At 43.7% G+C, this 25,173-nt stretch overlaps 1 protein-coding gene across 37 annotated transcripts in view; it reads right to left on the reverse strand.

Annotated features, from left to right (window-relative positions):
* The window catches only part of LOC129867637 (kinesin-like protein KIF1A), a 160,041-nt gene that overhangs the window by 73,850 nt on the left and 61,018 nt on the right, over positions 1-25,173 (reverse strand). For 22 of the 37 annotated variants that reach the window (XM_055941165.1, XM_055941163.1, XM_055941173.1 and 19 more), the window contains 10 exons: positions 22,226-22,267; positions 15,920-16,122; positions 15,684-15,763; positions 14,368-14,443; positions 4,681-4,760; positions 4,443-4,549; positions 3,914-3,994; positions 3,316-3,496; positions 1,868-1,940; positions 1,642-1,735 (listed from right to left, as the gene is read on the reverse strand). In XM_055941165.1, coding sequence (XP_055797140.1) covers positions 1,642-1,735; positions 1,868-1,940; positions 3,316-3,496; positions 3,914-3,994; positions 4,443-4,549; positions 4,681-4,760; positions 14,368-14,443; positions 15,684-15,763; positions 15,920-16,122; positions 22,226-22,267 — 1,017 coding nt within the window. The remainder of the gene's footprint in view (positions 1-1,641; positions 1,736-1,867; positions 1,941-3,315; positions 3,497-3,913; positions 3,995-4,442; positions 4,550-4,680; positions 4,761-14,367; positions 14,444-15,683; positions 15,764-15,919; positions 16,123-22,225; positions 22,268-25,173) is intronic. The other 15 variants (XM_055941183.1, XM_055941182.1, XM_055941180.1 and 12 more) reach the window with 3 other exon arrangements.

Genomic DNA, 25,173 nt, shown 5'->3' on the forward strand with positions numbered 1-25,173 from the left:
TACTAGCTGCCACCGATCCCTTTTTCCTTTTCGTTTATGTCTGTCTAATTGTTTTCACCTGTTCCTTGTTGGGGTTTTGGGAGGTGTACTATTTAGTTTCTTTTCGCCCGCTAGTGTTTGTGCGGGCTTATTGGTTGTCATTGTACGTAGGAGGTGTATTATTGATTTTGGGTTTTCGCTGTCCAGTTTATTTAACAGTGGTCTTTGGGTTGTGTTTGCGCCTGTGTTTTGGCGTCACCCATTTTTGTACCTGTTCCTGTTGACTGTGGACATTAAGCGTTTGTTCCCGTGAAACTTCTGCTCTCTGCGCCTGACTCCACACCCGTCATTCTCCTGACGTTACAGTCCTTTAAACATGCACATTGACGGTAAGAGCTACACTTTTTGTATTCGGACGCATGTGACAAATAAAGTTTGATTTAACATACACTTAAAGTATGTGTACACCCCTTCAAATGAGTGGATTCGGCTATATCAGCCACACCCGTTGCTGACAGGTATATAACATTAAACACACAGCCATGCAATCTCCATAGACAAACATTGGCAGTAGAATGGGCTGTACTGACGAGCTCAGTGACTTTCAACATGGCACCGTCATAGGATGACACCTTTCCAACAAGTCAGTTCGTCAAATTTCTGCCCTGCTAAAGCTGCCCCCGGTCAACTGTAAGTGCTGTTATTGTGAAGTGGAAACGTCTAGGAGCAACAAAAGTGGTAGAACACATAAGCTCACAGATTGGGACCGCTGAGTGCTGAAGTGCGTAAAAATTGTCTGTCCTCGGTTGCAACACTCACTAGCGAGTTCCAAGCTGCCTCTGGAAGCAACGTCAGCACAAGAACTGTTCATTGGGAGCTTCATGAAATGGGTTTCCATGGCCGAACAGCAGCACACAAGCCTAAGATCACCATGACCCATGCCAAGCGTTGGCTGGAGTGGTGTAAAGCTCGCCACCATTGGACTCTGGAGCAGTGGAAATGCATTCTCTAGAGTGATGAATCCCTCTTCAACATCTGGCAGTCCAACGGACGAATCTGGGTTTGGCGGATGTCAGGAGAACACTGTCCAACCTGTCCAAATTCATACTGCCAACTGTAAAGTTTGGTGGAGGAGGAATAATGGTCTGGGGCTGTTTTTCATGGCCCCTTAGTTCCAGTGAAGGGAAATCTTAAAACGACATCATTCAATGACATTTTAGAGGATTTTGTACTTACAACTTTGTGGCAACAGTTTGGGGCCCTTTCCTGTTTCAGCATGACAATTCCCCCATGCACAAAGCGAGGTCTATACAGAAATGGTTTCTCAAGATCAGTGTGGAAGAACTTGACTGTTTTGCACAGAGCCCTGACCTCAAGCCTATCTGGGATGAATTGGAACGCCGACTGCGAGCCAGGCCTAATCGCCCAACATCAGTGCCCGACCTCACTAATGCTCTTGTAACTGAATGGAAGCAAGTCCCCGCAGCAATGTTCCAACATCTAGTGGAAAGCCTTACCAGAAGACTGGAGGCTGTTATAGCAGCAAAGGAGGGACCAGCTCCATATTAATGTCCATGATTTTGCAATGAGATGTTCGACAGGCAGCTGTCCACATACTTTTGGCCGTGTAGTGTAAATAAAAGTCAGTAACCAGTGATGTACCTTCCTCCTCAGGCTCCTCCTCTTCCTCTCCTACTACCTCAGGGTAATATCGGTCTACTTGTTTCTGAAGGGCTTCCAGCTTGCTCTCATAATCCTGAGGAAATGGTCACATGATCAGGCTTTAACGAGAAAATAATTCAGACTTAATGTAATTCAGACTCAGACTCAATGTATTAACAAAATGGTAATGTTTTGGTGATCTTTTCCATTTGTTAGTAGGTCTCACCATCCTCTGCTGCTCCAGCAGGTTGTGTGTCTCTTCTCTCTCTTTACGGTACTGGTCTTCCAGCTCCTGAAGCCTGAACACAGACACAACCACAGATGTCATCTCAACTCTCCCTCACTCACAACCAGACTCCTCCTCCACAGACTCATCTCAACTCTCCCTCACTCACAACCAGACTCCTCCTCCACAGACTCATCTCAACTCTCCCTCACTCACAACCACAGACTCCTCCTCCACAGACTCATCTCAACTCTCCCTCACTCACAACCACAGACTCCTCCTCCACAGACTCATCTCAACCCTCCCTCACTCACAACCACAGACTCCTCCTCCACAGACTCATCTCAACTCTCCCTCACTCACAACCAGACTCCTCCTCCACAGACTCATCTCAACTCTCCCTCACTCACAACCACAGACTCCTCCTCCACAGACTCATCTCAACTCTCCCTCACTCACAACCACAGACTCCTCCTCCACAGACTCATCTCAACCCTCCCTCACTCACAACCACAGACTCCTCCTCCACAGACTCATCTCAACTCTCCCTCACTCACAACCACAGACTCCTCCACAGACTCATCTCAACTCTCCCTCACTCACAACCACAGACTCCTCCTCCACAGACTCATCTCAACTCTCCCTCACTCACAACCACAGACTCCTCCTCCACAGACTCATCTCAACTCTCCCTCACTCACAACCACAGACTCCTCCACAGACTCATCTCAACCCTCCCTCACTCACAACCACAGACTCCTCCTCCACAGACTCATCTCAACCCTCCCTCACTCACAACCAGACTCCTCCTCCACAGACTCATCTCAACTCTCCCTCACTCACAACCAGACTCCTCCTCCACAGACTCATCTCAACCCTCCCTCACTCACAACCAGACTCCTCCTCCACAGACTCATCTCAACTCTCCCTCACTCACAACCACAGACTCCTCCTCCACAGACTCATCTCAACTCTCCCTCACTCACAACCACAGACTCCTCCACAGACTCATCTCAACTCTCCCTCACTCACAACCACAGACTCCTCCTCCACAGACTCATCTCAACCCTCCCTCACTCACAACCACAGACTCCTCCACAGACTCATCTCAACTCTCCCTCACTCACAACCAGACTCCTCCTCCACAGACTCATCTCAACTCTCCCTCACTCACAACCACAGACTCCTCCTCCACAGACTCATCTCAACTCCCCCTCACTCACAACCACAGACTCCTCCTCCACAGACTCATCTCAACTCTCCCTCACTCACAACCACAGACTCCTCCTCCACAGACTCATCTCAACTCTCCCTCACTCACAACCACAGACTCCTCCTCCACAGACTCATCTCAACTCTCCCTCACTCACCTCTGAATCCTCTCCTCTCTATTACAGTATTTACTCAACCTAGCCTCTCTTCTCCCTTGTCTCTCCTCCCGTTCTCACCTCTGGTCCATCTCCTGCTTCATGTCGATGCCCTGTTTGTCCAGCAGTTCTCTCTGTGCGAAGGCCCAGTCCACCGGCTCCACGGGGGTGTCAGCGCAGGGCGTCTTCTCCCGCTCCTGGCGCGCCTGCTCTGGGTGGTTGAACCGGAACACGTGGCTCTTACCCAGAATAATACGGTTCCCTGAAGGACAGGTTGATCCAGGAAGCAGGGAGAGAGACATTTCAAAAAACATTCCGTGACCGGTACAAATGTCCAGATAGAAGTGAAGAATGTTACAAAGAGCAAAAGAGAAGCGGTAGAAATTGAGTAGGAAAGTGTAGAGGACATCTCCAGACCAGAGGATGAAAAGGAAGAGAGAGAGAGAGAGAGAGAGAGAGAGAGAGAGAGAGAGAGAGAGAGAGAGAGAGAGAGAGAGAGAGAGAGAGAGAGAGAGAGAGAGAGAGAGAGAGAGAGAGAGAGAGAGAGGAGAGAGAGAGAGAGAGAGAGAGAGAGAGAGAGAGAGAGAGAGAGAGAGAGAGAGAGAGAGAGAGAGAGAGAGACAGAGACAGAGACAGAGACAGAGACAGAGGGAAAGAGAGCAAGAGATAGTTGACCCACCTGATTTGAGGACTGTAGCCTCTGTGACCCTCTTCCCATTGACGTAGGTCTCTGCTCCCTCACAGGGCTCCAGAGTGACTGCTACTGGGGGAGAAGGGAAACAGACATGAGGGAGATAGACCTTCCGAGACACTACCTGCATCTTAATTATCCACCCTTTTCCATGAAGTTTGCGTTTGTGCATGGTCTCTTACACCAAATCCTATCCCTGCTTTTAAATTCAAGTAAGATAGTGCTCTTTAAGGAAAATAATAGAGAATTGTGACGCATGGTACAGTATCCACACGAACCATAATAACACACCCAGCCTCTAATCAGTGAGAGAGCAGAGAGAGAGAAGAGAGAGGGCAGAGAGAGAGAAGAGAGAGGGCAGAGAGATCAGAGAGCAGAGAGAGAGAGCAGAGAGAGAGATCAGAGAGAGAGAGAGGGAGAGAGCAGAGAGAGATCAGAGAGAGAGAGAGGGAGAGAGCAGAGAGAGAGCAGAGAGAGAGCAGAACCAAAGCATGCCCAGCAGGGTCCAATATCTCACCTTCTCCAATGGGTCCAGTTGTAGAGGTGAATGTACAGTGTTCATCCTTGATGAAGTGACCACTGAGGACAATGTCCTGTCTGCTGCTGGCGTCCACACGACCAACCCTGGGAAAGAAAGGAGTCAATATTATTAGGTATTGTATACAAAATGTGTGATATTATACATACAAGATACATAACGTAGTATATAAGCCATTGTGAAGTCTCATACATTACTCTTATGACATCTCTCTTACTTGGTGACGCCGTCTTTGATGTAGTACAGCAGGCACTCTGACATCAGGGGGTCCTCGTTGAGGTTCACCAGGTGAGGAGTCTACAGCAGGGATGGTTCATATGGGTTCATTTAGGTTCATATGGGTTCATTTAGGTTCATATGGGTTCATTTAGGTTCATAAGTGTTCATTTAGGTTCATAAGTGTTCATTTAGGTTCATAAGTGTTCATTTAGGTTCATTTAGGTTCATTTAGGTTCACATAGGTTCATAAGTGTTCATTTAGGTTCATATGGGTTCATTTAGGTTCATATGGGTTCATTTGGGTTCATATGGGTTCATTTAGGTTCATAAGTGTTCATTTAGGTTCATAAGTGTTCATTTAGGTTCATATAGGTTCATAAGTGTTCATTTAGGTTCATATAGGTTCATAAGTGTTCATTTAGGCTCATAAGTGTTCATGTAGGTTTAAATGGGACTTCATTTACCTGTTGTCTCATCTAATGTATCAAATGTGGTCATATCATTTGTTAAAACTAATTTCTTATTTTTATTTATATATATATATATATTTTTTACTATCTATACAAACTTATACATCTGAACAACTACAGACGCGCACACAAACAACTATTTTAGGGATTTGTTTATTTCACGCTCATGAAACATTTATTATGTTCAGTATAAGTCTTGGTGCGTTTAGACCACTGATCCTTGGTGATGTGGACACCAAGGAACATGAAACTCTCGACCCGCACCACTAAAGCCCCGTCGATGTTAATGGAGGCCTGCTCGGCCAGCCTGTAGTCCACAATCAGCTCCTTTGTCTTGCTCACATTGAGGGAGAGGTTGTTGTCCTGGAAACCACATCACCATTTCTCTGACCTCCTCCCTATAGGCGTCACATCGTTGTCACTTTTGTGTCGTCAGCAAACTTAATGATGATGTTGGAGTCGTGTTTGACTCCATGGGTGAACAGGGAGTACAGGAGGGGACTAAGTACACACCCTTGAGGGGCCCCAGTGTTGAGGATCAGCGTGGCAGATGTGTTGTTGCCTACCCTTACCACCTGGGGGCGGCCCGTCAGGAAGTCCAGGATCCAGTTGCAGAGGGAGGTGTTTAGTCACAGAGTCCTGAGCTTATTGATGAGCTTTGTGGGCACTATGGTATTGAACGCTGAGCTGTAGTCAATGAACAGCATTCTCACATAGGTGTTCCTTTTGTCCAGCTGGAAAAGGGCAGTGTGGAGTGCGATTGAGACTGCGTCATCTGTGGATCTGTTGGGGCGGTATGTGAATTGGAGTGGGTCTAGGGTGTCCTTGAGGATGCTGTTGATGTGAGCCATGACCAGCCTTTCAAAGCACTTCATGGCTACCGACATGAGTGCCATGGGGCGGTAATCATTTAGGTTACCTTCGCGTCTTTGGGCACAGGAACCATGGTGGTCTGCTTGAAACGTAGATATGACAGACTCAGTCAGGGAGAGGTTTAAAATGTCAGTGAAGACACTTGACAGTTGGTCAGCGCATGCTCTGAGTACATGTCCTGGTAATTCATCTGGCCCCGCGGCTTTGTGAATGTTGACCTGTTCAAAGGTCTTGCTCACATCGGCTACCGAGAGCCTTATCACACAGTCATCCAGAACAGCTGGTGCTCTCGTGCATGCTTCAGTGTTGCTTCCCTCGAAGCGAGCATAAAAGCCATTTAGCTCGTCGTGGGTGATGTTGGCTTTCGCCGACTGGTTGAGCACCGGTAAAACACTGCCAAGTAGGAGCAATTTGTCAGATGTTGCCCTACCGGAGTTACACAGTAATAGCATCACTGCTATTAGCTTCACGACTGACATTTGGACCAGCGATGTCCGCCCCATGAGCATGCAGAGTCTGACAGCACAGTGGGTCGTCGAGGATTTCGTACTGAGGATAGTCGTATTGCATGCTCATGAATATGCTGGTTGTCATACCGCTGCTGCTATTTCAATGGCATTTGAGAACATGTTTGAAACTTGGAAACATGAACACACTAGCTCGCTCCATTCGAACCAACTAACTGGAGAAATAAGCTCATCAACTGAGCCTGCAGCAGACGTGATACCCCTCTGTAATGGCATTGAAACGCCTGCTCAACAAAACTGTCGACACAGGCTGTGAACAAGCGATTCGGTGGCATTCTCTCTTTACAGTGTCGCCACCATGCTCAATGCTATGTACAAGGACTGCAACTTTGATGTAGACAAGAAACAGGGTTTATGTGAAATGTTACATACACAGCTAAACAAGATGGAAATGGACACAGTGACAGTGCGCCGCGAGGAAGAGAGGCCACGGACAGACAGGGCTGGAAATTCACTGCTTGACATGTATGATGAAATCCTGGTTGAGAAAGAAATGACTGAACAAATGAACAACGAAACAACAAAGCAAGAAAGTGAAAGAAATAGGTTTGGATTATGTTTTACTGACTCCCAATCACTGCCGGATGTGATACAGCCTGGATTCGAACCAGAGACTGTAGTGGAGCCTCTTGCACTGAGATGCAATGCCTTAGACCGCTGCGTCCATGTGTGTGTGTGTTAACTCTTTAACTGACCTAGAATGCTTAAAAAGGCCGCACATTTTTCTATACTGGTTACCGGGAATCGGTATTGTTTTTTTGGGGCAAAGAAAATATCGGATATCGGTATCAAATTGGTGTATCACTATATCACAGCATATCACAGTTTACCACAGCATATCACAGCATAGCACAGCATAGCACAGCATATCACAGCATATCACAGCATAGCACAGCATATCACAGCATAGCACAGCATATCACAGCATATCACAGCATAGCACAGCATATCACAGCATAGCACAGCATATCACAGCATATCACAGCATAGCACAGCATATCACAGCACATCACAGTACATCACATCACAGCTTTACACCATCACTTATTACCCTCAGCACATTTAACTCCCTCAAGTATTAAGTACTCCCTCCCTTAAGTATTTAAATCACTGTGCTAGAAAGGTTCCACGGTCATGTGTTATCAAGGAACCTGCCCTGTTGCAGGACATGACGCCAATGTTGATCTAGGGTCAGAGGCATTCAAATGTGTTTTGCAATATATCTTTATTACAAATTTCAAATACAGTGGGGCAAAAAAGTATTTAGTCAGCCACCAATTGTGCAAGTTCTCCCACTTAAAAAGATGAGAGAGGCCTGTAATTTTCATCATAGGTACACTTCAACTATGACAGACAAAATGAGAAAAAAAAATCCAGAAAATCACATTGTAGGATTTTTTATGAATTTATTTGCAAATTATGGTGGAAAATAAGTATTTGGTCAATAACAAAAGTTTCTCTCAATACTTTGTTATATACCCTTTGTTGGCAATGACAGAGGTCAAACGTTTTCTGTAAGTCTTCCCAAGGTTTTCAAACACTGTTGCTGGTATTTTGGCCCATTCCTCCATGCAGATCTCCTCTAGAGCAGTGATGTTTTGGGGCTGTTGCTGGGCAACACGGACTTTCAACTCCCTCCAAAGATTTTCTATGGGGTTGAGATCTGGAGACTGGCTAGGCCACTCCAGGACCTTGAAATGCTTCTTACGAAGCCACTCCTTCGTTGCCCGGGCGGTGTGTTTGGGATCATTGTCATGCTGAAAGACCCAGCCACGTTTCATCTTCAATGCCCTTGCTGATGGAAGGAGGTTTTCACTCAAAATCTCACGATACATGGCCCCATTCATTCTTTCCTTTACACGGATCAGTCGTCCTGGTCCCTTTGCAGAAAAACAGCCCCAAAGCATGATGTTTCCACCCCCATGCTTCACAGTAGGTATGGTGTTCTTTGGATGCAACTCAGCATTCTTTGTCCTCCAAACACGACGAGTTGAGTTTTTACCAAAAAGTTATATTTTGGTTTCATCTGACCATATGACATTCTCCCAATCTTCTTCTGGATCATCCAAATGCTCTCTAGCAAACTTCAGACGGGCCTGGACATGTACTGGCTTAAGCAGGGGGACACGTCTGGCACTGCAGGATTTGAGTCCCTGGCAGCGTAGTGTGTTACTGATGGTAGGCTTTGTTACTTTGGTCCCAGCTCTCTGCAGGTCATTCACTAGGTCCCCCCGTGTGGTTCTGGGATTTTTGCTCACCGTTCTTGTGATCATTTTGACCCCACGGGGTGAGATCTTGCGTGGAGCCCCAGATCGAGGGAGATTATCAGTGGTCTTGTATATCTTCCATTTCCTAATAATTGCTCCCACAGTTGATTTCTTCAAACCAAGCTGCTTACCTATTGCAGATTCAGTCTTCCCAGCCTGGTGCAGGTATACAATTTTGTTTCTGGTGTCCTTTGACAGCTCTTTGGTCTTGGCCATAGTGGAGTTTGGAGTGTGACTGTTTGAGGTTGTGGACAGGTGTCTTTTATACTGATAACAAGTTCAAACAGGTGCCATTAATACAGGTAACGAGTGGAGGACAGAGGAGCCTCTTAAAGAAGAAGTTACAGGTCTGTGAGAGCTAGAAATCTTGCTTGTTTGTAGGTGACCAAATACTTATTTTCCACCATAATTTGCAAATAAATTAATAAAAAATCCTACAATGTGATTTTCTGGATTTATTTTTCTCATTTTGTCTATCATAGTTGAAGTGTACCTATGATGAAAATTACAGGCCTCTCTCATCTTTTTAAGTGGGAGAACTTGCACAATTGGTGGCTGACTAAATACTTTTTTGCCCCACTGTATACAATTACAGCATTGTTAGAGGCATTCGATTTAACCCCCTAGAGTCGACTGACGCACCGGTGCGTCAATCTAAGTTAAAAAAAAAAAAAAAATCTGAATGGTTTGACCTACAAAAACTGTTCTCCATTTTGTTCTACAAGTGTCACGGGACCCGTCTGAAGGTAACCGTTACTGGTTTAAAAAAACGAATGGAAGTATGAAGGTAGTTTTATACCCCAAAAAAGGAGATAAATATGTGTATAAAGAAAAAGCTAAATATTTCCCAAGTTTTTTAAATATTTGCAAGATTTAGGACAAACACTTCAAAACATTGTTTCCTCTTATTTATATTTTTGACTGTCCTTTTCGCCATTTATGAACGTGTTATTCAATGCGTTTCTAAGGGTTATTTTATCAAATCATTTTTTAGATGTATTTTTTTTTATACATAAAGGGGTCCTAAAATGTAGAATTTGCTAAATGGTCCATAGTATGACCATCTTAAAACAATTCCATATGTCAGCTTTAGAATGAACTGAATAAAAACACACTCAATCATAGATCCAGGTCGCAATTGTAAATGAGAACTTGTTCTCAACTTGCCTACCTGGTTAAATAAAGGTGAAATAAATAAAATAAAATCTGGTGCCTGTAGAGAAGCACAGAGGATGCGTCCCAAATTGAACCCAAAATGGAACCTTATTCTCTATATCGTGCACTATGTAGGGATTAGGGTGCCATTGTGGACAGAACCCAGAGACTCCCACTTTAGGTAGGAGATGAGGAGGAGTTTAAAGAAACACAAAGTAGCCAGACACCCCAAGACGATTAACAGCATCTCTGTGTGAGTCATTTATACCCATCGAACAACAGCTGGCGAACTAGGAAAACACAAATGCTATACATCTTCATAAATTTACTGAATGTGTTTGCTTCTCTGTGTTTACATCACTCTGCTGCTTGAAGCTTGAAGCGGAGTGAATACTAACGACTTTGTTTGCTGGGAATAATGAAGTAGATTCAAGGAGAAGAAGACTAAATTAATCAAAATCTTTAATTTAAATGAACAAGGAAACAGTTGGTTGATCTCCCTCCCCTGCTGTAAAGCTGTACATAACAGTCTGGTTCCAATTAAAGCTAGAGAGACTTATGTATACAGGCTGAGATGGGAGACGGAGGGCATATCAGGGAAAGGCACACCCTATCCCAATTCTCTTGGCCTTAGTCCGTCAATGTGTGCAGATCTGAAAGGTGTGGATAGGTATAAAGTATACACATGTCCAACGTTTTAATACGGGCTGTGTTGATACATGCTCTCTTTATTTAAACAGAACGAGGAATCAAAAGAGTTGAAACAGAAGGATATGTTAAGGTCACAGTCTAGCGAAGCACTCAGAGTAGGAGTAGGAGTCTCCAGACAGAGCAGAGCATCCAGTATGGGAGATTGGACACTTCAGAGGGACCAACCTCATTGGGTGAGAACAGCCCTACTGTGTCAATGAACACAGCCTCGGGCTTTCTGCTCTGCTCTGATGACGAGGGCTTGGAAGTAAATCCACATTAATGCATCAACATAAAAACTATTTTCTTTTCAAGTCTATTTAAACTTGCTCAACCACTGAAAATATGGAGGATATCCAAATCCATAGAGTTAAACAAATCCAAGAGGGATTCCCTTCCTATCTTTTCCATTTAACTCTTCTGTGACAGCATGGGCAGCACCATAGAAGGTTCATTAAAGAACATACAGTTAATTCGAGAAAGTATTCAGACCCTTTCACTTTTACCACATTCTGTTACGTTACAGCCTTATTCTAAAATGGATTAAATAAAAAAAAGGTCCTCATCAATGTACACACAATACCCCATAATGACATCACAATACCCCATAATGACATCACAATACCCCATAATGACATCACAATACCCCATAATAACAAAGGGAAAACCGTTTTTTTTACATTTTTGCAAATGTATTAAAAATAAAAAATATAGAAATGCCTTATTTACATAAGTATTCAGACCTTTTGCTATGAGACCTGAAATTGAGCTCAGGTGTACCGTCTTTCCATTGATCATCCCATGATATGTTTCTACAACTTGATTGGAGTCCACCTGTGGTAAATTCATTTGATTGAACATGATTTAGAAAGGCACACACCTGTCTATATAAGGTCCAACAGTTGACAGTGCATGTCAGAGCAAAAACCAAGCCATGAAGTCGAAGGAATTGTTAGTAGAGCTCTGAGACAAGATTGTGTCGAGGCACAGATCTGGGGAAGGGTACCAAAACATTTCTCCAGCATTGAAGGTCCCCAAGAACACAGTGGCCTCCATCATTCTTAAATGGAAGAAGTTAGGAACCACAAAGACTCTTCCTAGAGCTGGCAGCCCGGCCAAACTGAGCAAACAGGGGAGAAGGGCCTTTCTCAGGCAGGTGACCAAGAACACAATAGTCATTCTGACAAAGCTCCAGAGTTCCTCTTTGGAGATGGGAGAACCTTCCAGAAGGACAACCATCTCTGCAGCACTCCACCAATCAGGCCTTTATGGTAGAGTGGCCAGACAGAAGACACTCCTCAGTAAAAGGCACATGACAGCCCACTTGGAGTTTGCCAAAAGGCACCTAAAGACTCTCAGACCATGAGAAACAAGGTGTGGTCTGATGAAACCAAGATTGAACTCTTTGGCCTGAATGCCAAACATCACGTCTGGAGGAAACCGGTCACCATTCCTACGGTGAAGCATGGTGTTGGCAGCATCATGCTGTGGGGATGTTTTTTAGCGGCAGGGACTGGGAGACTAGTCAGGATCAAGGGAGAGATGAACGGAGCAAAGTACAGAGAGATCCTTGATGAAAACCTGCTCCAGAGCGCTGAGGACCTCAGACTGGGGTGAAGGTTCACCTTCCAACAGAACAATGACCCAAAGCATGTCGTGGAAAATTGCAAGATTATGTTATAATGCTTGTATTGCATTATAATGGTTGTTTTATAGAATATTCTGTTAACTATTGTGTGTTCTACTGAGGATGGGCCTCTATGAGATAACACTGACAGGAGATTTACGATGTCTTTGGGTGATAAAACCTAAAGAGCATTCCAGAGAACATGAGGTAATGGTTCTGTTCTATGCCGTACCAGGGAGAGACGGGTTCCAGTTTGGAGTAGGAGGGCCAGACACTGGTCTTTACAATGAAAACTGTTGAAACAGCAGTAACTGTCTGTCTGCTTTGTTTAATAGATATCTTTCATACAGATCTTAACCTTTGTGAACTGTTCCTAAGATCTGTAGTTCGTCATGTAAGTTGAGAGGGGTGTATCTTGGCTATAAAATATCTTTGTACATTTCTGTTGGTACTTTTCAATGGTTCATTAGAAATGGTGCATCATTGAAAGTCAAAAGCTCTTATTATTAAAGATGTAGTTTAAGTATAACTCTGACTGGTGTGTGAAGTTTGTAACTCTCCTCATTTGGTAAAGCAGAAATATGCCACCACAGCACACAGCCAAGACAACGCAGAAGTGGCTTCGGGACAAGTCTCTGAATACCCTTGAGTGGCCCAGTCAGAGCCCGGACTTGAACCCGATCAAACATCTCTAGAGAGACCTGAAAAACGCTGTGTAGCAACGCTCCCCATTCAACCTGACAGATCTGCAGAGAAAAATGGGAGAAACTCCACAAATACAGGTGTGCCAAGCTTGTAGCGTCATACCCAAGAAGACTAGAGGCTGTAATCACTGCCAAAGGTGCTTCAACAAAGTACTAAGTAAAGGGTCAGAATACGTATGTAAATTGTATTATTTTTGAAAAATTTGCTAACATTTCTACAAAACAGTCTTTTCTTTGTCATTATGGGGTATTGTGTGAAGATTGATGAGGGGAAAAAAACAATTTAATCAATTTTAGAATAAGGCTGTAACGTAACCAAATGTGGAAAAAGTCAAGGGGTCCCTACTTTCCCGAATGCACTGTAGGTATGTACCATTGTTGACTTCCCTCTAGCGCAAAGTATCATTATCCCAACCCTGACCGAACCCTAACCTAACCCTGTCCTAACCCTGACCGAACCCTAACCTAACCCTGTCCTAACCCTGACCGAACCCTAACCCTGTCCTAACCCTGACCGAACCCTAACCTAACCCTGTCCTAACCCTGACCGAACCCTAACCTAACCCTAACCCTGTCCTAACCCTGACCGAACCCTGTCCTAACCCTGACCGAACCCTGACCTAACCCTGACCTAACCCTGACCTAACCCTGACCTAACCCTAACCCTGACCTAACCCTGACCTAACCCTGACCTAACCCTGACCTAACCTAACCCTGACCGAACCCTAACCGAAACCTAAACCTAACCCTGACCTAACCCTGTCCTAACCCTGACCGAACCCTGACCTAACCCTGACCTAACCCTGTCCTAACCCTGACCAAACCCTGACCTAACCCTGACCTAACCCTAACCTAACCCTGACCGAACCCTGACCTAACCTAACCCTGACCTAACCCTGACCTAACCTAACCCTGACCTAACCCTAACCCTAACCTAACCCTGACCTAACCTAACCCTGACCTAACCCTATCCTAACCTCTGCCTGTATGCTACGTCTTGCTTGTCCTATGTTGCTATGTCTGTATGCTATGTCTTGTTCTATGTTGCTATTGTCTATATTGTAATTGTTTTTAATAACCTGCCCAGGGACTGCGGTTGAAAATTAGCCGGCTGGCTAAAACCGGCACTTTTACTGAAACGTTGATTAATGTGCACTGTCCCTGTAAAAATAAAATAAACTCAAACCTAACCCTAAACTAACAATGAAATAACCCTGACCTAACCCTAACCCAACCCAACCCTGACCCTAACCCTAACCTAACCTGTTAAATGTTAATGTGTTGATGTCTGACCCTGACCTGAACCTAACCCTAACCTAACCTAACCTAACCTAACCCTAACCTGTTAAATGTTAATGTGTTGATGTCTGACCTTCTTGGGGGAGAACACTCCCACGGTTCCTCCGTCTTCCCTCATAGCCACGCCCATCTCAGCCAGCAGGGCCTCTCTGTGGAAGAGAAGGGACAGTTGTACAACGGCCCAGGGTTGGGGTCAATTCAAATTCAAATCTGTCAATTCAGGAAGTGATTTGAATTTAAAATGTAAAACTTTCTAAATAAATAGTTTCTCCTTTTTGGCTTACTGAAAAGTCAATTAAAAGAAAAGCCCTTTTTTCAATTATTGAACTTGTATTTCATTTTACTTCCTGAATTAATTTAATTTAATTTGAATTGACCCCAACCCTGCAGCGGTCTCCTATTCTTCCATGTTCCTTGGATCCGGAGACTGTTGGGCTTTCCTTATAATCTATACTGTAAAACTGTATGGCCTTTCCTTATAATCTATACTGTAAAACTGTATGGCCTTTCCTTATAATCTATACTGTAAAACTGTATGGGCTTTCCTTATAATCTATACTGTAAAACTGTATGGGCTTTCCTTATAATCTATACTGTAAAACTGTATGGCCTTTCCTTATAATCTATACTGTAAAACTGTATGGGCTTTCCTTATAATCTATACTGTAAAACTGTTGGCCTTTCCTTATAATCTATACTGTAAAACTGTATGGGCTTTCCTTATAATCTATACTGTAAAACGGTTGGCCTTTCCTTATAATCTATACTGTAAAACTGTATGGGCTTTCCTTATAATCTATACTGTAAAACGGTTGGCCTTTCCTTATAATCTATACTGTAAAACTGTATGGGCTTTCCTTATAATCTATACTGTAAAACGGTTGGCCTTTCCTTATAATCTATACTGTAAAACTGTATGGCCTTTCCTTATAATCTATACTGTAAAACTGTATGGCCTTTCCTTATAATCTATACTGTAAAACTGTATGGCCTTTCCTTTTAATCTATACAGTAACACTGTATGGCCTTTCCTTATAATCTATACTGTAAAATGGTTGGCCTTTCCTTATAATCTATACTGTAAAACTGTATGGCCTTTCCTTATAATCTATACTGTAAAACTGTAAGGCCTTTCCTTATAATCTATACTGTAAAACTTTTGGCCTTTCCTTATAATCTATACTGTAAAACTGTATGGCCTTTCCTTATAATCTATACTGTAAAACTGTATGGCCTTCCTTATAATCTATACTGTAAAACTGTTGGCCTTTCCTTATAATCTATAATGTAAAACTGTATGGCCTTTCCTTATAATCTATACTGTAAAACTGTTGGCCTTTCCTTATAATCTATACTATAAGTAGAGATGTGGAAGTTGTAGTAACTCACCTTTCCATTCTGATGGCTTCTGTCCTGCGAAGTTTCTCCTCCCAGGTCTCATTGAGCTCAGCAATGATCTTCTCCGTTTCCTGATGAAATCCCCCCCAAAAATATGACAAAAAGTTGTGAACCCTCCAGTGTTCAATACGTGGGACAGAGGGTATTATGTCTGACTGTAATAAATTACTTAATCAATAAATAAATTAATTAATTAATTCATCAATCAATCAAGCGATCAATTTCACCTTGAGTCTCTCGATGGCCTCCTCGCTTCCGGGGCTGAACATGATACGGTCGTGGAGGCTGGCGATGGATCCGGCTCGACTGGACAGGGCGGACAGAGAGGGGGAGGGGCTCATCCCCGTCGTGGCATTGGTCACTGTGGAGAGATCATCCTTTTGATTGACAGCTTGGCGATTATTGTTATTGTTCTTGAAATCGGATAGGTCTGTCAGGGGAGGGGGCGGGACAGAGGAAACAGGGGGTGGTGATGGTGGGTGGGGGGGTAGGAAGTGGGGATTAGCGCAGGGACAGGGAGGTAAGAGAGACGTGGAGAGAAGCGGACAGAAAAGGACGAGAGGAGAAGGAAAAGTAGAAAAGAAGAAAGAAGAAGAAGAAGACATGAAACTAATCTGAAACACAAAGAGAACATTTAACCGCGAGGAAGAAACACACAAGTAAAAGAAGACAAGAGCAGCACTGTATGCAGAAAGCCATACAAAGAGAAGAAGAACATAAAAGATACGGCAGTATGGGCATACAAGTGCAACTGGAGGTGATGGGGGGGGCTAATCATGAAAGAAAACGATATAACATCAAGCCAAATCCAAAGTATGACGTCAAGCTTCAAGCAAAGCGTTTATCAGTCAGTAAGGCCATTCAGAATCATCCTCAACTCAACACTGTCATCCATCATTATCAGTCAGTAAGGCCATTCAAAATCATCCTCAACTCAACCCTGTCATCCATCATTATCAGTCAATAAGGCCATTCAAAATCATCCTCAACACTGTCAGCCATCATTATCAGTCAGTAAGGCCATTCAGAATCATCCTCAACTCAACCCTGTCATCCATCATTATCAGTCAGTAAGGCCATTCAGAATCATCCTCAACTCAACACTGTCATCCATCATTATCAGTCAGTAAGGCCATTCAGAATCATCCTCAACTCAACCCTGTCATCCATCATTATCAGTCAATAAGGCCATTCAGAATCATCCTTAACTCAACACTGTCATCCATCATTATCAGTCAGTAAGGCCATTCAGAATCATCCTCGACTCAAAACTGTCATCCATCATTATCAGTCAATAAGGCCATTCAGAATCATCCTCAACTCAACACTGTCATCCATCATTATCAGTCAGTAAGGCCATTCAGAATCATCCTCAACTCAACCCTGTCATCCATCATTATCAGTCAATAAGGCCATTCAGAATCATCCTCAACTAAACCCTGTCATCCATCATTATCAGTCAGTAAGGCCATTCAGAATCATCCTCAACTCAACCCTGTCATCCATCATTATCAGTCAGTAAGGCCATTCAGAATCATCCTCAACTCAACCCTGTCATCCATCATTATCAGTCAGTAAGGCCATTCAGAATCATCCTCAACTCAACCCTGTCATCCATCATTATCAGTCAGTAAGGCCATTCAGAATCATCCTCAACTCAACCCTGTCATCCATCATTATCAGTCAGTAAGGCCATTCAGAATCATCCTCAACTCAACCCTGTCATCCATCATTATCAGTCAGTAAGGCCATTCAGAATCATCCTCAACTCAACCCTGTCATCCATCATTATCAGTCAGTAAGGCCATTCAGAATCATCCTCAACTCAACACTGTCATCCATCATTATCAGTCAGTAAGGCCATTCAGAATCATCCTCAACTCAACACTGTCATCCATCATTATCAGTCAGTAAGGCCATTCAGAATCATCCTCAACTCAACCCTGTCATCCATCATTATCAGTCAGTAAGGCCATTCAGAATCATCCTCAACTCAACCCTGTCATCCATCCTTATCAGTCAGTAAGGCCATCCAAAATCATCCTCAACTCAACACTGATGTCCCTTCCTGAAGGCTCTGAGGGTAGTTCCCTATCGCATGGTACTACATGCTTTGACTCTATTCAATCCACAGACCAATAGCAAACACTCTGAATGGAAATATGATTGTTAGTTTGCATAGCGCACACATGTTAGCAGAAAGTCCTATTCGGTCCATATCAAACTACCCAGGAAGGAAATATGATATGCATCAAACAGGCATTACCTGTGTATTAACCAATCTGCATCCAGGATCCAAAGTACCCAGGAAGGAAATATGATATGCATCAAACAGGCATTACCTATGGATTAACCAATCTGCATCCAGGATCCAAAGTACCCAGGAAGGAAATATGATATGCATCAAACAGGCATTACCTGTGTATTAACCAATCTGCATCCAGGATCCAAAGTACCCAGGAAGGAAATATGATATGCATCAAACAGGCATTACCTGTGTATTAACCAATCTGCATCCAGGATCCAAACGAACCGTTTGTTTATTATAAATCTAATGATGTAATACCATGGGAAGAGCAAACACACAATACCATCTACTTTACACCGAGAGGTTTCCTTCCTCACATCAAACTCTCCATCAATGAAATCTAATGATGAAATACCATGGGAGGAACCATAGAAGACCATCTAGACTGGAGTGCTGTGGGTGCACCTAGACACTACTACTTTGGATATCATATGTCGTCTAAAAGCTAGTGAGGTTCACTAACATGCTCTGAAAGATACTGTAAAATTATTTTTTTGTAAACGATCGTTAGTAAATCCATCACTGGATCAGGGAAATTACAAACGGAGGCCGACCAAAACGGATAACAAAATAGAACAAGGACTGACTGTAATGTCCTGTACAGTATATTGAGGTTGAGATTCTTTGCTAATCATGGGAAAAGCCCACATCAAGACCATCTACAGTAATGATAGGGATGTGGTTTCCTTCCTGGTCTCTCCACAGTACTATACTTCAGAGAGGGGATGTGGTTTCCTTCCTGGTCTCTCCACAGTACTATACTTCAGAGAGGGGGATGTGGTTTCCTTCCTGGTCTCTCCACAGTACTATACTTCAGAGAGGGGATGTGGTTTCCTTCCTGGTCTCTCCACAGTACTATACTTCAGAGAGAGGGGATGTGGTTTCCTTCCTGGTCTCTCCACAGTACTATACTTCAGAGAGGGGGATGTGGTTTCCTTCCTGGTCTCTCCACAGTACTATACCTCAGAGAGGGGATGTGGTTTCCTTCCTGGTCTCTCCACAGTACTATACCTCAGAGAGGGGATGTGGTTTCCTTCCTGGTCTCTCCACAGTACTATACTTCAGAGAGGGGATGTGGTTTCCTTCCTGGTCTCTCCACAGTACTTTACTTCAGAGAGGGGATGTGGTTTCCTTCCTGGTCTCTCCACAGTACTATACTTCAGAGAGGGGATGTGGTTTCCTTCCTGGTCTCTCCACAGTACTTTACTTCAGAGAGGGGATGTGGTTTCCTTCCTGGTCTCTCCACAGTACTATACTTCAGAGAGGGGATGTAGTTTCCTTCCTGGTCTCTCCACAGTACTATAATTCAGAGAGGGGATGTGGTTTCCTTCCTGGTCTCTCCACAGTACTATACTTCAGAGAGGGGGGATGTGGTTTCCTTCCTGGTCTCTCCACAGTACTATACTTCAGAGAGAGGGGATGTGGTTTCCTTCCTGGTCTCTCCACAGTACTATACTTCAGAGAGGGGATGTGGTTTCCTTCCTGGTCTCTCCACAGTACTAAACTTCAGAGAGGGGATGTGGTTTCCTTCCTGGTCTCTCCACAGTACTATACTTCAGAGAGAGGGGATGTGGTTTCCTTCCTGGTCTCTCCACAGTACTATACTTCAAAGAGGGGATGTGGTTTCCTTCCTGGTCTCTCCACAGTACTATACTTCAGAGAGAGGGGATGTGGTTTCCTTCCTGGTCTCTCCACAGTACTATACTTCAGAGAGGGGATGTGGTTTCCTTCCTGGTCTCTCCACAGTACTATACTTCAGAGAGGGGGTGTGGTTTCCTTCCTGGTCTCTCCACAGTACTATACTTCAGAGAGGGGATGAGGTTTCCTTCCTGGTCTCTCCACAGTACTATACTTCAGAGAGGGGATGTGGTTTCCTTCCTGGTCTCTCCACAGTACTATACTTCAGAGAGGGGATGAGGTTTCCTTCCTGGTCTCTCCACAGTACTATACTTCAGAGAGGGGATGTGGTTTCCTTCCTGGTCTCTCCACAGTACTATACTTCAGAGAGGGGATGTGGTTTCCTTCCTGGTCTCTCCACAGTACTATACTTCAGAGAGGGGATGTGGTTTCCTTCCTGGTCTCTATCCACAGTACTATACTTCAGAGAGGGGATGTGGTTTCCTTCCTGGTCTCTCCACAGTACTATACTTCAGAGAGGGGATGTGGTTTCCTTCCTGGTCTCTCCACAGTACTATACTTCAGAGAGGGGATGTGGTTTTCTTCCTGGTCTCTCCACAGTACTATACTTCAGAGAGGGGATGTGGTTTCCTTCCTGGTCTCTCCACAGTACTATACTTCAGAGAGGGGATGTGGTTTCCTTCCTGGTCTCTCCACAGTACTATACTTCAGAGAGAGGGGATGTGGTTTCCTTCCTGGTCTCTATCCACAGTACTATACTTCAGAGAGGGGATATGGTTTTCTTCCTGGTCTCTCCACAGTACTATACTTCAGAGTGGAAGGAAGGTCTCATTGATAAGCATTTAGAATATGGGGTGTCCCATGTGGCACCCTATTCCCTATATAGTGCACTACATTTGACCAGGGCCCATAGGGCATGGCACCCTATTCCCTATATAGTGCACTACATTTGACCAGGGCCCATAGGGCATGGCACCCTATTCCCTATATAGTGCACTACATTTGACCAGGGCCCATAGGGCATGGCACCCTATTCCCTATATAGTGCAATACATTTGACCAGGGCCCATAGGGCATGGCACCCTATTCCCTATATAGTGCACTACATTTGACCAGGGCCCATAGGGCATGGCACCCTATTCCCTATATAGTGCACTACATTTGACCAGGGCCATAGGGCTTTGGACAAACTGTCACGACTTCCGCCGAAGTTGGTCCCTCTCCTTGTTCGGGCGGCGTTCGGCGGTCGACGTCATCGGCTTTCTAGTCGCCACCGATCCATGTTTCATTTTCGTTTGGTTTTGTCTTCATCATACACACCTGGTTTCCATTCCATTAATTATGTTCCTTATTTAATCCTCTGGCTTCCCTCTCTGTTGTTGTGCGTTATTGTTTGTCATGTGGGTTTCTCGTTGTTCATGCTTTTGTTGATTGTATACGTTCCTTGTTGGAATCTTACCTTTTATTGAGTAAATCTTTGGATTATTACTCAGGACTGTGTCCTGCGCCTCCCTCGCCATTTATTCCATTTTACCAACGGCCTCACACAAAGGTAGTAGGGAATACGATGCCACTTGGGACGAACCCGTGTACTGTATATGATGAGGAAATTCCTTGTCAATCAAGATTTTAATAGTAGATTCATCACACTGAAATATAGGGGATTTTTTGTCTCAGAATTTGTCTCAAATATCTACTTTGCAGGCAATGAATTTATCAGAGTGCACAATATAGTGAAAGGTATATGTAAACTTCCAGGGAAAACAATGAGTCTCAGCACTGCAGGTAGGTATGTGTTGCTATACCGACACACAGAGAGTCGCAACGTAGACACAGACCCGAATCACCAGTCTGGGTCCTTCCTGTTGCCCCATGCCAGTCAAGAAGACACATGTAACACTTCTGACACCCTAAAGTCAGTGGCCATCTGTTTGGTAATACTGGTATTAAACACAGTAGCAAAACACCAATTTCCTGTGATATAAAGGACAGCTGGGTACGGTTGCATAACATATATTAAGTGTTTACCTTATTAAGGAATCATTTCCCGTTACCTCAGGGAATTGTTTAAGGAGTGTCGCATAGAGCCGCTGTAAAAAAAGATTTCCTTAAAACAAAACCTCCCGCCGTAGGTCGTAGGTCGCCTTCCTGAACTCTGGACACCAATGATGAAGCTAATGTCTGTCCACAAGAGCATCTCTACAGCACCAGAGGGAAACAGCACCTACTGTCCAAGCCCAGAAATGCATCTAATATCTCTTAGGTATTTTCTAGCAGATAGCTGACTAACAACCAGGCTGACATCTAGGGCAAGTCTGCCTGAAGGCCACATGTACTTGTTGATCATGTGTACATAATTGATCGTGATCAATATTTTCCTTGGCATTTTGAATAACCTTTGATTATCTCACTGATTAGTCATTAATCAATTCATTAATAATCAACGAGTAACACATTACTCTGGTGCTGCAAGAGAGTACATCGATTAACACATTACGCTGGTGCTGCTAAACGTGCACTGGAGCGAAGCGTACAGAGGACAGCCATGAACACAGCAGGTGAGCCAAATTAAGAAACATTAACACACATTTCAAACCAGCAACGTCCGTGCCGGGAGGCCCCTTGTACGCTGAGAGAGAAAAAAACAGAAAACAGAAAGACAGGAGGAGGAGGAGAGAGAGAGAGAGTGAGAGAGAGTGAGTGAGACAAGTGAACAACACTGTGAGAGATTCCATCAGTCACTCAGTAGAAGATGAGCATAGCTTACTGGTGTTGCCCTAAGGGCCCCTACTAAGGGCCCCTACTAAGGGCCCCTACTAAGGGCCCCTACTCTGTCACTCAGACGTCCATCTGAGAATCAAGCTACTCAAATGTACAGTTAATTATCCGAATGCATATTTGCAGTTTCCTTCCTACACCAGTCGGTAGTCTGTAGGCTACATAAGGGGGCCCACTATACGTCTTTTCCAACTGTACGACGGCTGGCTGAGTGAGGTTCTGAAAACAAACTGCTTTTCTGAGCTCTGGACACCAGCGATAAAGCTAATGTCTGTCCACAAGAGCATCTCTAAAGCGCCAGAGGGAAACAGCACCTACTGTCCAAGCCCAGAAATGCATCTAATATCTCTTAGGTATTTTCTAGCAGATAGCTGACTAACAACCAGGCTGACATCTAGGGCAAGTCTGCCTGAAGGCCCATGTACTTGTTGATCTGGTACATACATGTGTACATGATTGGTCGTGATCAATATTTTCCTGGGCAATAAGAAATGATCTTTGATTATTTAACTGATTAGTCATTAATCTGGTGCAGCAGAGACTACAGCTATAAGAACTTGCTGTCGAGGCTAAGCAGCACGGAGCGAAGACTAGAGAGGACAGACAAAGAAACAGCCTATAGCCAAACTAAAAAATAGTCGAGAGGGAGAGAAACCATATAGAGAGAGAAACAGTAGAGAGAAACAGTAGAGAGAAACAGTAGAGAGAGAAACAGTAGAGAGAGAAACAGTAGAGAGAAACAGTAGAGAGAAACAGTAGAGAGAGAAACAGTAGAGAGAGAAACAGTAGAGAGAAACAGTAGAGAGAAACAGTAGAGAGAGAAACAGTAGAGAGAAACAGTAGAGAGAGAAACAGTAGAGAGAAACAGTCGAGAGAAACAGTAGAGAGAGAAACAGTAGATAGAAACAGTAGAGAGAAACAGTAGAGAGAAACAGTAGAGAGAAACAGTAGAGAGAAACAGTAGAGCGAGAAACAGTAGAGCGAGAAACAGTAGAGAGAAACAGTAGAGAGAAACAGTAGAGAGAGAAACAGTAGAGAGAAACAGTAGAGAGAAACAGTAGAGATAGAAACAGTAGAGAGAAACAGTAGATAGAGAAACAGTAGAGAGAAAAACAGTAGAGAGAAACAGTAGAGAGAAACAGTAGAGAGAAACAGTAGAGAGAAACAGTAGAGAGAAACAGTAGAGAGAAACAGTAGAGAGAAACAGTAGAGAGAAACAGTAGAGAGAAACAGTAGAGAGAAACAGTAGAGAGAGAAACAGTAGAGAGAAACAGTAGAGAGAAACAGTAGAGAGAAACAGTAGAGAGAAACAGTAGAGAGAAACAGTAGAGAGAAACAGTAGAGAGAGAAACAGTAGAGAGAAACAGTAGAGAGAAACAGTAGAGAGAGAAACAGTAGAGAGAAACAGTAGAGAGAGAAACAGTAGAGAGAAACAGTAGAGAGAAACAGTAGAGAGAGAAACAGTAGAGAGAGAAACAGTAGAGAGAAACAGTAGAGAGGAACAGTAGAGAGAGAAACAGTAGAGAGAAACAGTAGAGAGAAACAGTAGAGAGAAACAGTAGAGAGAAACAGTAGAGAGAAACAGTAGAGAGAGAAACAGTAGAGAGAAACAGTAGAGAGAAACAGTAGAGAGAGAAACAGTAGAGAGAAACAGTAGAGAGAGAAACAGTAGAGAGAAACAGTAGAGAGAAACAGTAGAGAGAGAAACAGTAGAGAGAGAAACAGTAGAGAGAAACAGTAGAGAGGAACAGTAGAGAGAGAAACAGTAGAGAGAAACAGTAGAGAGAAACAGTAGAGAGAGAAACAGTAGAGAGAAACAGTAGAGAGAAACAGTAGAGAGAGAAACAGTAGAGAGAAACAGTAGAGAGAGAAACAGTAGAGAGAAACAGTAGAGAGAAACAGTAGAGCGAGAAACAGTAGAGAGAAACAGTAGAGAGAGAAACAGTAGAGAGAAACAGTAGAGAGAGAAACAGAGAGAAACAGTAGAGAGAAACAGTAGAGATAGAAACAGTAGAGAGAAACAGTAGATAGAGAAACAGTAGAGAGAAAAACAGTAGAGAGAAACAGTAGAGAGAAACAGTAGAGAGAAACAGTAGAGAGAGAAACAGTAGAGAGAGAAACAGTAGAGAGAAACAGTAGAGAGGAACAGTAGAGAGAGAAACAGTAGAGAGAAACAGTAGAGAGAAACAGTAGAGAGAGAAACAGTAGAGAGAAACAGTAGAGAGAAACAGTAGAGAGAGAAACAGTAGAGAGAAACAGTAGAGAGAGAAACAGTAGAGAGAAACAGTAGAGAGAAACAGTAGAGCGAGAAACAGTAGAGAGAAACAGTAGAGAGAGAAACAGTAGAGAGAAACAGTAGAGAGAGAAACAGAGAGAAACAGTAGAGAGAAACAGTAGAGATAGAAACAGTAGAGAGAAACAGTAGATAGAGAAACAGTAGAGAGAAAAACAGTAGAGAGAAACAGTAGAGAGAGAAACAGTAGAGAGAAACAGTAGAGAGAAACAGTAGAGAGAAACAGTAGAGAGAAACAGTAGAGAGAAACAGTAGAGAGAAACAGTAGAGAGAGAAACAGTAGAGAGAAACAGTAGAGAGAGAAACAGTAGAGAGAAACAGTAGAGAGAAACAGTAGAGAGAAACAGTAGAGAGAAACAGTAGAGAGAAACAGTAGAGAGAGAAACAGTAGAGAGAGAGACAGTAGAGAGAAACAGTAGAGAGAAACAGTAGAGATAGAAACAGTAGAGAGAGAAACAGTAGAG

The sequence above is a fragment of the Salvelinus fontinalis genome, chromosome 12 (assembly GCF_029448725.1).
Source record: "Salvelinus fontinalis isolate EN_2023a chromosome 12, ASM2944872v1, whole genome shotgun sequence".
Taxonomy (NCBI): Eukaryota; Metazoa; Chordata; class Actinopteri; order Salmoniformes; family Salmonidae; genus Salvelinus; species Salvelinus fontinalis.